General features: G+C 35.5%; 2 protein-coding genes and 2 long non-coding RNA genes across 4 annotated transcripts in view; 3 read left to right on the top strand and 1 right to left on the bottom strand.

Annotated features, from left to right (window-relative positions):
- Positions 1-520: 520 nt before the first annotated feature.
- Positions 521-1,592, bottom strand: LOC113561678. The gene is made up of 2 exons (XR_003406365.1): positions 1,067-1,592; positions 521-697 (listed from the first exon to the last, which is right to left on the bottom strand). It is a non-coding gene; the product is annotated as an uncharacterized LOC113561678 (long non-coding RNA).
- A 1,582-nt stretch (positions 1,593-3,174) lies between these two features.
- LOC113561595 (elastin-like) lies at positions 3,175-6,663 on the top strand. Its single transcript, XM_026968103.1, has 2 exons — positions 3,175-3,317; positions 6,396-6,663. Exons 1-2 carry the CDS (start codon positions 3,175-3,177, stop codon positions 6,661-6,663), a joined length of 411 nt encoding a protein of 136 aa, XP_026823904.1.
- A 1,965-nt stretch (positions 6,664-8,628) lies between these two features.
- Positions 8,629-9,550, top strand: LOC113561653. The gene is made up of 2 exons (XR_003406341.1): positions 8,629-8,826; positions 9,417-9,550. It is a non-coding gene; the product is annotated as an uncharacterized LOC113561653 (long non-coding RNA).
- Positions 9,551-10,228: 678 nt separating this feature from the next.
- The window catches only part of LOC113561594 (putative nuclease HARBI1), a 4,443-nt gene continuing 3,290 nt past the window's right edge, over positions 10,229-11,381 (top strand). Inside the window, exons 1-3 of the mRNA XM_026968102.1 lie at positions 10,229-10,275; positions 10,410-10,470; positions 10,551-10,656. Coding sequence (XP_026823903.1) covers positions 10,229-10,275; positions 10,410-10,470; positions 10,551-10,656 — 214 coding nt within the window. The remainder of the gene's footprint in view (positions 10,276-10,409; positions 10,471-10,550; positions 10,657-11,381) is intronic.

Here is an 11,381-nt window from a genome sequence, read left to right as displayed (position 1 = left end):
TGCAGGGCTTTACATGACGAAAAATATCCTCTTTTGATCTACCTTGATATCTCGTTTCGTTTCCGAGATATCAGCTTTAAAATATTCCGCTTATTTCCGCGCGTGAGAGTGAACGACGGGAAGAGCCGTCGCGTGTCGAAACACGATCCGCCGCAATATCCACAATGAAAATAAACAATTATTACAATACAAAAAATACCATTTTTGATCAGACGTGATATCTCGTTTCGTTTCCGAGATATTAGCTTTAAATTATTCCGCTTATTTCCGCGCGCGAGAGCGAACGACGGGAAGAGCCGTCGCGTGTCGAAAAACGATCCGCCGCAATATCAACATCGAAAATAGACAATCTTTGCAGGGCATTATAGGACAAAGGAACGTGCGAGAAAGAGAAGAACAATAAACGCTGTCGTGTATTGAAATTTGTTACGCCGCGACATCATAAGCGGAAGTCGTTAAGGGGTAACACCTATGTAACCGGCTGAAAAAGAGGTCTATTTTTGGGAATTTTTTTGATTTACTGAATCGTGCTGTTAAAAAATGGGTTTGATAACTTTATGAGGCATGTCAAAAAGTACAAAAAATAATTTTTTCATAATTAAATTTTACAAAATGGTTGATCTGCAGCAGCATGAAGAAGACAGTCGATTTGGCAAGGTGGTCCGCGGCTAGCAGCATAAATGCCGTAATTTTTGGTCTAGAACAAAAAAACAATTTTTTCATTTTCTTTACTCCAAAACCTAGAGAAATACGTAGCCGTTTTTGAAAATATTGATTTTTGATAAAATGGCGGAGTTTTAAAACAAATCCATTTTTCACAAAAAAAGTCGAGTAAAATCAGCTGTAACTAAAAAAATTTTTAACTTATCAAACAAATCTTACGTATTTCTGTAGAAAATTGTATTTTTTAGGTACTGTTAAAATTTGAAGTAAATTGGTTAAAAATTATTTGAGTTCTACTGCTAGCCAACTTTAAACATGCTGTTTTGAGAAAAACGTGTTTAAAGTTTCGAATGTTGATATTTTTAGATTAACTATTGAAATGTTTTACTTGTAGTGAATTTACCTTTAGTCTGCGATCCCAGGACCATAAAGTTGCCCTTCAACAGCAAGATTTTCATCCTCTTCGTCTTTTCTCGCAGATTTTAAGCTCGAACGAGCCTCTTTCGCTGCATCGCTGAGTGAGCGATCGGAGAGCTTGATGCTTTTGAAGTATATACTTTCTTTCTTTTGTCACTCATTGTCACTTTTTACACGAAACTTTACAAAATAATTATTAAAGAACGATATTTAAATTATACAGTAAAAATCATGGAGATGCTCAATGCGCGTCCGACTAGCGTCTTGTCAACAGCTGTAGTGCGAGAGTTATACTAATACATCTGAAAGAAGTAGAGTACTCACAACATTAATACGCTTATTCGACAGCTTAGAATCGTCACAGATACCTGCAGGTAAAAATATTTGTATCCTACGAACCCAAATGTTTCGGAGTACCGCGCGCTCTAGAAGCACTGTGGTGAGGCGCTTGGCGCGAGAGTCTATAACTTTGGGAAAAAAAGTTTTATCGCCATAAAACCACTTGCACTTCATTTTTAAGACCTTAAAGTGTATTTTAAAAGAAAAAAAAACGATTTTTTGAAAATTTTACATAGGTGTTACCCCTTAATCCACGCAGAGAATATTTTCAAAAATAATGTCCTTCGTGAACGTGGGCGATATCTATTTCCGTTTCCAATATATGTGCCTTAAAGTACGATGTATCTTTTCATGCGAGAGGGAGAAGGACAATAAACGCTGTCGCGTATTGAAATTCGATACGCCGCGACATCATAAGCGGAAGTGGTTAATCCACGCAGAGAATATTTTCAGAAACAATGTCCTGTTTGAACGGGGGCGATATCTATTTCCGTTTCCGAAATTTCAAACTTAAAGTGCGATGTACCGTTTCGTGCGAGAGGGAGAAGGACAATAAACGCTGTCGCGTGTTGAAATTCGATCCGCCGCGACATCATAAGCGGAATATTCTGCACACTCTGTGCTACTATGATAACCGCGTTAGAATTATACAATGACCGTCTGTTTGTTTATTAAAGCGAGAGAGAGCGTCGGAGTCATGACGCTATCACTTTCTTTTTTAATACTCGAATGCATCTTTGGCTTTAATCTCGAAAACCACTACAGATATCGACATCATTTAAAAAGCAATATATTCTGCATACTCTTTGCTGATGTGATAGCCGCATTAGAAGTTTACAAGTAATGTATGTTTGTTTATTAAAGCGAGGGAGCGCGTCGAAGTCGTGACGCTATCGCTTTCCTTTTTAATACTCCAAGATATTTTTTGCTTTAATCTCGGCAACCACTACAGATATCGACATCATTTAAAAAGCAATATATTCTGCATACTCTGTGCTACTATGATAACCGCTTTAGAATTATACAATGACTGTATGTTTGTTTACTAAAGCGAGAGAGAGCGTCGGAGTCGTGATGCTATCGCTTTCTTTTTTAATACTCGCATGCGTTTTTTGCTTTAATCTCGGCAACCACTACAGATATCGACATCATTTAAAAAGTAGAATATTCTCTATACTCTGTGTTACTATGTTAACCGCATTAGATGTTTACAAGTAATGTATGTTTGTTTATTAAAGCGAGGGAGTGCGTCGAAGGCGTGATGCTATCGCTTTTTTACACTCGCATGCGTTTTTTGCTTTAAAAGGATCCTGGAGTTGTCTGTATTACCGGCGGTATTGGTTGACCTTGGTCGATCTTACTGTACTAATTACTCTTTACTGATTGTATAGAATGAAAAATCCTTCTTCACGATTACAGTATACAAAGAAATATACCGAGCGAAACTTGACTTTATGTTAAAAACGACAAAAAAAATAATTTAGTTTTATTATCGGCTTGTGTCACCTCGTACCATAATGTTCGTAATATAAATGTTTTGCAGTTTGTGTGGCCAAAATTCGATAATCACAAGGATGGAACAAGATGAAAGAATATTGGGAAGCTTTTAGAAATGAGTTTAGAAGCCTAGTGTAAAAGTAATTAGTACAGAAAGATTCGTGATCATTTCGTGCCTACGTATGCCTGTGAAATCATGGCGCGGGGTAAAGTAGAGCCACAGTAGAGCCCAAGATTAGTTCATCGGTGTCGCGATAGATGGCACTGAAATTGGTCGATAATGCGGCCAAGTTGGCCACGAAGCCCGAGGCCCCCAGCAGCACCGAAGTAATGGGGATAACACACACAAGCAAGAACGTACGTACGTGTGCGCTCAGCGCTTCGGCGCGGGCTGCCTTCGAGTAGTAGACGAGAGGCAACATTTGCTGTCTCCGTCTAATCCTACCGAACCGTGTGACGTCACGAGACTCGCGAGTGATGAAGTCGCGAGCGATACAGCCGAAATCGCGGTTATATGTAATCAATATGTATAGATTATATATAATCAGCCGAATATGATTATATAAAAATAAGATCATATCACGCCAAACGGCGGATATTATTATGTATAATCCTATAAAATTACATACGTCATTAGATCTTTTCGGATCTAATTATGTATACCCGGTAAAAAATTATTTACATATCATCATATAAAACTGTACATATAATTATATAGAAACATATAAAATTATGTATCAAATATATCCATATATGTCCATACATACTTCTTTTCTCTTGTATAATTTCTGATCACATATATGTAGAATGAATAATAAGATAAATAATTGAAAATAAGTAGAAAAGTAATTTGCGCATTGTCTTTTTGTAAAATTGTGATTTTGTATAATTGTGAGATAATATTTTATACATCATATATAATCGTATATAACATATGTTTCTATACATAGAATATATTATATGTTATATATAATATGTTATATATAATGTTATATATTATATGTTATATATATAAATATGTTATATATAATCATATATGATGATGTATAAAATATTATCTCACAATTATACAAAATCACAATTTTACAAAAAGACAATGCGTAAATTACTTTTCTACTTATTTTTCAATTATTTATCTTATTATTCATTTTGCATATATGTGATCAGAAATTATACAAAAGAAAGGAAGTACGTATGGACATATATGGATATATTTGATACATAATTTTATATGTTTCTATATAATTATATGTACAGTTTTATATGATGATATGTAAATAATTTTTTACCGGGTATACATAATTAGATCCGAAAAGATCTAATGACGTATGTAATTTTATAGGATTATACATAATAATATCCACCGTTTGGCGTGATATGATCTTATTTTTATATAATCATATTCGGCTGATCATATATAATCTATACATATTGATTACATGTAACCGCGATTTCGGCTGTATCGCTCGCGACTTCATCACTCGCGAGTCTCGTGACGTTACACGGTTCGGTAGGATTAGACGGAGACAGCAAATGTTGCCTCTCGTCTACTACTCGAAGGCAGCCCGCAGTCGAAGCGCTGAGCGCACACGTACGTACGCTCTCGCTTGTGTGTGTCATCTCCACTACTTCGGTGCTGCTGGGGGCCCCGTGGCCAACTTGGTCACACTCGAAGGATAGAGATATTCGTTTTCTCTTTGTCCGAATCATATGTGTCACAGTAAATACATGTATTGTGCATACTATCTCATATCAATCCTCTTTTTCGCACGCCCTTACTCCAATCGCTCGCTCATTGTTTTCGTTTCCTAATGTTCCTGACATACGTTCTCACTTTATCTTTCACTCTATCTCTTTCTGCGTAATTGCGCGTCATTTATAAGAATGTATATAATTATATATGTTTATTTATATGCATATATTTATACTTTTATTTATGTATTTTTATATTAATATTGCATCCATAAAACAATGCAGTTACGAGTTATTATTTTGTTATTTGATATTGAGAAAAAAATAATTACGCTCACGCAAATTATTCAAAGTATGTTGTTTATTCGAAATAGGACTGACGCGAAAAAGCATGTTATACTAAAATTTCGACAGTGCTCCTATGTAATCAAAGATTTGTTATTGATTACATGGGTTGTTATGAAATAAGGGTATTATCTACATATTATACATATATGTGTACACACACGCGCGCGCGCGAGCGTGTGTAAAGTAATTGTTATATGTATACATATATAATTTTATATCATTCTTACATAATTATACATTTTATATATAGTAAGTGTCATATAATGGGAATCATGTTTATTTAAAACAATTTAGTCACCAATTACATAGCACTAATAATTGTGTGACAATTTCTCGCGTGTCTTTATTTCGAATATGATACATATTTTTGCAAGGAAAAAGTACTTTTGCATGTATTATTGCATTATGTACATTCTCTTTCAATATAAAATTAAAAAATAATAACTCCTAACTGTATTCTTTTGTGGACAATAAAAATATAAAAATGCATACGTATAATAATATAAATATGTACATATATACATACATAAATATATATAAACGTTATTTACTTTTATGCGCACATGTAACCAAAAGAATTGAAAACAATTTCCATTTCAATAAACCTTCTTCCGACAATTTCGTCGCGCGGATTAGTGTTGGCTAGTAAAAAATAATATGAGTTGCTATGAAATTGCTACTTGCAGTTGTAACGCGTAGCGGTTATTAGGTGTAGCATCTCACGCAGTCAGTCGTTTGTTACGGGTTCGAGCCCTGGTCCATATATCTTTCTTTTTTATTATATAACGTACCTATTATGCTAATATGAAAGGAATATTTGTTATATTATACGAATTTTATTTTAATCATGTATTACATGCTACATATTTTCATTTATAAATGAAGCAATACTTTATCACATAAATAGAGGAATGACAGAAATATGTACGAGATACATAAAGAGAAATTCAAAAATAAAAATAATCAGATATATCTATTCATTGCTCATTCCTTATACTTATATGAGAAACTGCTGCTTTTTGTATATATGAAAATTAGCATATAATAAAGTATTATGTAATATAATAGTTTCTTCATCTATGCAAAAACAACACTTTCTTATATAAGTGTAAGCAATGAGCGACGAATGCATATATTTTACTATTTATAGTTTTAAATTTTTCTTTATGTATCTTTTATGTATTTCTATACCATTCCTCACATTTATGTGATGAAGTATTGCTTTATATATCAATGAAAACATGTAATATGTAAAATATATAAAATCTACATAATATAATAAATATCCCTTTCATATTACTATAAGTATATTACTATAAGTATATCAAGGAAGTGAAAGGAAAGGAAACTCTGTAGGTATAGTAAGGAGATGTACAGAAAAATATAAAATATATATGTATTTTTATTTTATTATATTATATTTTTTTATATAAAAAAAGTTACGGGGCGGGCACGTATCCTAGTGGTGCCGATGTCGCGGGCACGTATTCTGGTGGTGCCGATGTCGCGGGTACGTATCCTGGTGGTGCCGATGTCGCGGGTACGTATCCTGGTGGTACCGATGTCGCGGGCACGTATGCTGGTGCCGCCGGTGCCGCCGGTGCCGCGGGCACGTATACTGGTGGTGCCGATGTCGCGGGTACGTATCCTGGTGGTGCCGATGTTGCGGGCACGTATCCTGGTGGCGGCCGTACCGCGGGCACGTAACCTGGTGGCGGCCGTACCGCGGGCACGTAGCCCCTTGCCGCCCAGTCCGCGACTTTGCGCCGCTCCTTTTTTTATTGCGTGGCGCACCGCTAACGGTGACGCTGAAAATAAATAAAATAAAATTTCATTAGGAATATTTATATCTACGTACATAGACATACTCTATGTACACAGATATAAAATAAATACCGAATATGCACATCACATGTGTGTGCACACACACACACACACACACACACACACTTTATACATACACACATACGCACATGCATGCGTACGCGTACGTGTGTGTACTAGAAAAAACAATTGCTTACTTGTTTGTCTTGATCTCGCCGCTTAGCCGCGGGAGTCGTCATCGTCGTCGTCGACGTCGTCATCGTCACTATCGTCGTCGTCGTCGTCGTTGTCGTCCGCCGTCGTTATCATCGTCGTCGTTGTCGGCATCGTCGGTGTCGTCGCCGTCGTTGTCGGCGTCGTCGTTGTCGTCGTCGTCGTTGTCGTCGTCGTCGTTGTCGTCGCCGTCGTTGTGTCGTCGTCGTTGTCGGTGTCGTCGCCGTTGTTGTCGGCGTCGTCGGCATCGTCACCGTTGACGTCGTCGACGTCGTCGTCATCGTCACCGTCGACGTCCGTCTTGTTGTCGCTATCGTCGCCGTCGTTGTCGTCGTCGTCGTCGGCGTCACCGTCCGTCTTGTCGCCCTTCCTTTTACGACGAAACTATCGCTTTTAGCTGTAAAAATAATGATAAAATAACAAATACTTGTGTGTCAAACAAAGAAAAGAATGAAATAAAGGAAGAGAAAGAGAATATATATACACAGAGATATATATATACCCAGTGGGGAAATTTAATTCTAGAGATATCATCAGATTAATCCGTGCAACGTCTCATTGAGACTGGGTGTTTAAAATATTTCTAGGATGTTCCTCCTTTGTTGCTACAGAATTGTTTCGGGGAATACTATTTGGAATACATTCTTAGTTGGTACGTGTTGACTTGTCTCTAACATGTCTTTTGAGAATGTCTAAACAATGTCTTATTTTCCTCCGCTTCAGAATATCCTGTGTTTTTGCGCCTAAGATATCCTAAGATAATCTAAAACGCATAAATGCAGGACATTCCGAAGCGGAGGAAAATAAGACATTTTTTAGACATCGTCAAAAGACATGTTAGAGACAAGTTAACACGCACCAACTAAGAATGTATTCCGAATAATCCTTAGTAGACTAAGAGAGGATATAGTGAAAAGAGCAAATATGTAGATATCCTCGAATAATATTCCCCGAAACAATTCTGTAACAACGAAGCAAAAATATTCTAAATAGATAGTCTCAATCTCCTTATACTTGAACCCTATACAAATATCTTGAAACAATAGGTTTAGAATCGTAAAAACATTTCTACTATTATTGTGTTAAAATATCTAATTTATGAAACGTCATAATATCTAAGCATTCTTGGTTTATGAACGCTAAAATGTCTCGAACGTTGAACATCTTATGAACATTTTTACTCTCTTTGTTTAATTCTTGTTCAATTATACTGTAATTCTAACATATTCAGACAATCTTCTTTCAAGGTAAGTATGTGTTTTATTAAAGTGTTAAGATGTTCAATGAAATAATTTTATTCACAATGAGATTAACCGGAAATTCAAGAGTTTGTAAAGTTTTGTTCACGAAAACAATTCGCTCCTCCGCCACCAGGAGCTCTGTGACGCAGAGATGCTAGATTGCAGTCACTGGTCGTATTTGGAGGGGATAACGCACACAAGCTATGTATCGAATCCATCTGTGCTCGAGCAGTTCCGAGTGGTCCCAAGTAGTGCCGCCAATTCGTTCCCGCGGTCCGCGACTCACCGAAGTGGTGGGGATGCGCAGACAAGCGCTGAGCGCCCGCTCAACGCTTGTCTGCGCATCCCCACCACTTCGGTGAGTCACGGACCGCGGGAACGAATTGGCGGCACTGACACGACGGCTTGTGTGTCCCTTCCACATGCTATCAAATGCGACACTGATGCGGGATCTGGTATCTCTGTCTGTGAGTCTTTCCGTTAGCAACAGGTTTGCACCAGCATTGACGTTAAGTGTGAAGCCTTTACTACACTTAAAGTATAAGCATATTTATATATAAGTATAATTATATTGGAACAATCTCCTTTCAGGGTAAGTATACGTTTCTCTAAAGTATTGAGATTATAGGTTAGGTTATACAAGTGCGTCAGGTCTGTTAAAATGAGAATTCATTTCTTTTCTCCTCATACGTCCACATAATTTTGTTTGTTTAATTCATTGTGTGTTTGATATGTTGTAATGCGTTAGATATCAATTGTTAGATATCAGTAGTTTCAAAGATTTAAGAAGTATTGATATTCTATCGACTAGAGGATTAGGACTTAATGTGTTTCCAGGAGCTCAAGTCCCAAATCCCAATTCAAATCGAGAAAGAAGTTGGCAAATTTGATAGTTCGAGATATATTTCGGTTTTCACGTTTCATCGCATTCAGCATGTAAAAGTACGTAGCAAGGGATCTGCAGTATTCTTCGATCCAATAGCTTTGAATTGGACTTGGACGCCAGCGTTACCAGAAATAATTGCCGAGAACTGCGGATATCTCTTATAAACCTGAACTCCTAGCAACACATGAAATCCTAATATCTCTTGGAATCAATAAACCATTTGTCTGCAGTATTTGACTGTTTTCTGAAACTAATGACTGCTTCATTTATTAACTTCATTTATTTTGTTTTTACAGGCCATGAAAACAATTACAAAGAAACATTATACTACTAACGTGCAAACAGACAGGTTAGATATGCCACACAGTCTGTAAATATACAGGGACTAACATTTTCTTTCTTATGTTATATTTATCTGTCAAAATGAAAAGAAAGCGTAATACATCAAGGAAAACGTATCAAGTATTGAAAGCTGAAGTTGACAGACACTGTAGGAAAATGAAAAGCTGGCCGAATCTTTAACAGATAATACTGTTGTGCAAGATTGTGTATTATTGGAAACCCAATATCTATTTCGTATTTTTGTCCATGTAACTCTGGCTTCTTTCAAGGATAGCCATTTTATAAATGTATGTAAATGATAATATAAAGCATTAAACTACTTTCATAACACTTCTCCAAGCTGTTGCTCTTCCTACACCAAATCGGTCACTTATACATCTGTTACAAAAAATATTTCAGGTCAGATTTTTCTAAACTTATATTGTAATTATATACTTAAAGAAAATAAAATAAACTGATAGAAAAATTGTACATATTTAAGTAAAAAGTGTATACACTAATTTTTATATTTTTTAATTTGGAACTATGAAATATTTACCTGTATTAATTGGTGTGTGGCCATCATCCAAATAGTATTTAATAACTGCTTCTCAGGTGTTATTGGATAACGTCCAAATTTTTCTGAGCGTTTTTGAAGATGAGGAGTTAACAATTCCAACAGAAATATAAATGTTGTGCATTTTATCCTATGCAAAGTGAATATAATTTTTATAATTTTTGTTGATGTATAATATTTTTTGTATGTTTGCTTAATAACTTACCGAAAATGGGTTTAAATTCCATATCTGAATATTCTGTTAACAATATTTTAACGTAATTTTACACCGTATTCTAGGTATTTTAAATTTGTCAATGCATTTCTTTATTATCTCTATTTCTAAATCGCTTTCACTTGATTCACTCGAATCATCTAAATTTTCTATTAAAGAATATGCGATTAATTACAGTTACATCGGTATTACTTACTTCACTCATATTTTGCAACGCCACCAAAATGATGTGAAAAAGGTAAGAATGGAAGTTAAGGTAGCAACATGAGCTGTGAAAGCGTACTATAAGTGCGTTCCGTTTTTATAACTGTGCGACAGCCTTCAAAGTACACGAAATTAAAAAGGAACGCTTCTACTAGCATACTGCATGACGTCATAGCGGCAGTACTTGCACGTAGAATAACGAACGTACCCTACATATATGGTATCAATCTTTTGCATTGCTACGGACAATAGGGTCGAATTTAATGTTTTTATGCATCCCTACATATTTTGTCAAACTGTTCTCTCGACGCTTCATTACTATTTAGTACCTGGTTTATTTATAGTACTAATGAAAGAAAAATTTTTGGTGAACAATTTGTGAAAATACGTTGCGACCACTCCTACATGCAAAATATTGCGCCTAACGAAGGATTTTACTAGCATACAGCGATAAGTAAAATATATTTCGAGCCAAAATATATTTATTGTTAAATAAATTGCTACGAATCAAAGTATCAAACACAATTATTGTGACATAATACAAATGTGATGTTATGTCATTATTTCTTAAGAAAAGTTCGGTTCTAAGAAAAGAAGATGTTTAGAATACATATATATATATATACAAAATAAAATATAATAATAAACAATCCGAATAAATAGCCAAACTGAAATATAGATTCAGAATCTCAAAACAAAACAAAATTTTACTCTGGAAGTATGCTCGCAAAACGCTTCATTCAAGAGATATTGACTTCTGAAGTTCGGATACTTGTGATGAGTTTTGATCGAAAATGCTAGCATATGATGGCGCATATTCACGGCGAGCAGTGTTACATTTGTTATTAGGTGCGAAAGAAAAACCTATAAATGAATCTTTGATCTTACGAAATAAAAAAAGGAGACAACAAAGCTCTGTCCATTTATACCAAATAAGGTCAGTTA

This window comes from Ooceraea biroi, chromosome 3 (assembly GCF_003672135.1).
Source record: "Ooceraea biroi isolate clonal line C1 chromosome 3, Obir_v5.4, whole genome shotgun sequence".
NCBI lineage: Eukaryota > Metazoa > Arthropoda > Insecta > Hymenoptera > Formicidae > Ooceraea > Ooceraea biroi.
The sequence above is the reverse complement of the archived record's forward strand: the minus strand, read 5'-3'. Positions and strand labels throughout refer to the sequence as shown.

Excerpts from the sequence above, each read along its gene's own strand:
- LOC113561595 (XM_026968103.1), top strand. The coding sequence starts at position 3,175 with ATGGCACTGAAATTGGTCGATAATGCGGCCAAGTTGGCCACGAAGCCC. Across the intron at positions 3,318-6,395 it reads TCGGCGCGGGCTGCCTTCGA|TTACGGGGCGGGCACGTATC; the intron begins GTAGTAGACGAG and ends ATATAAAAAAAG.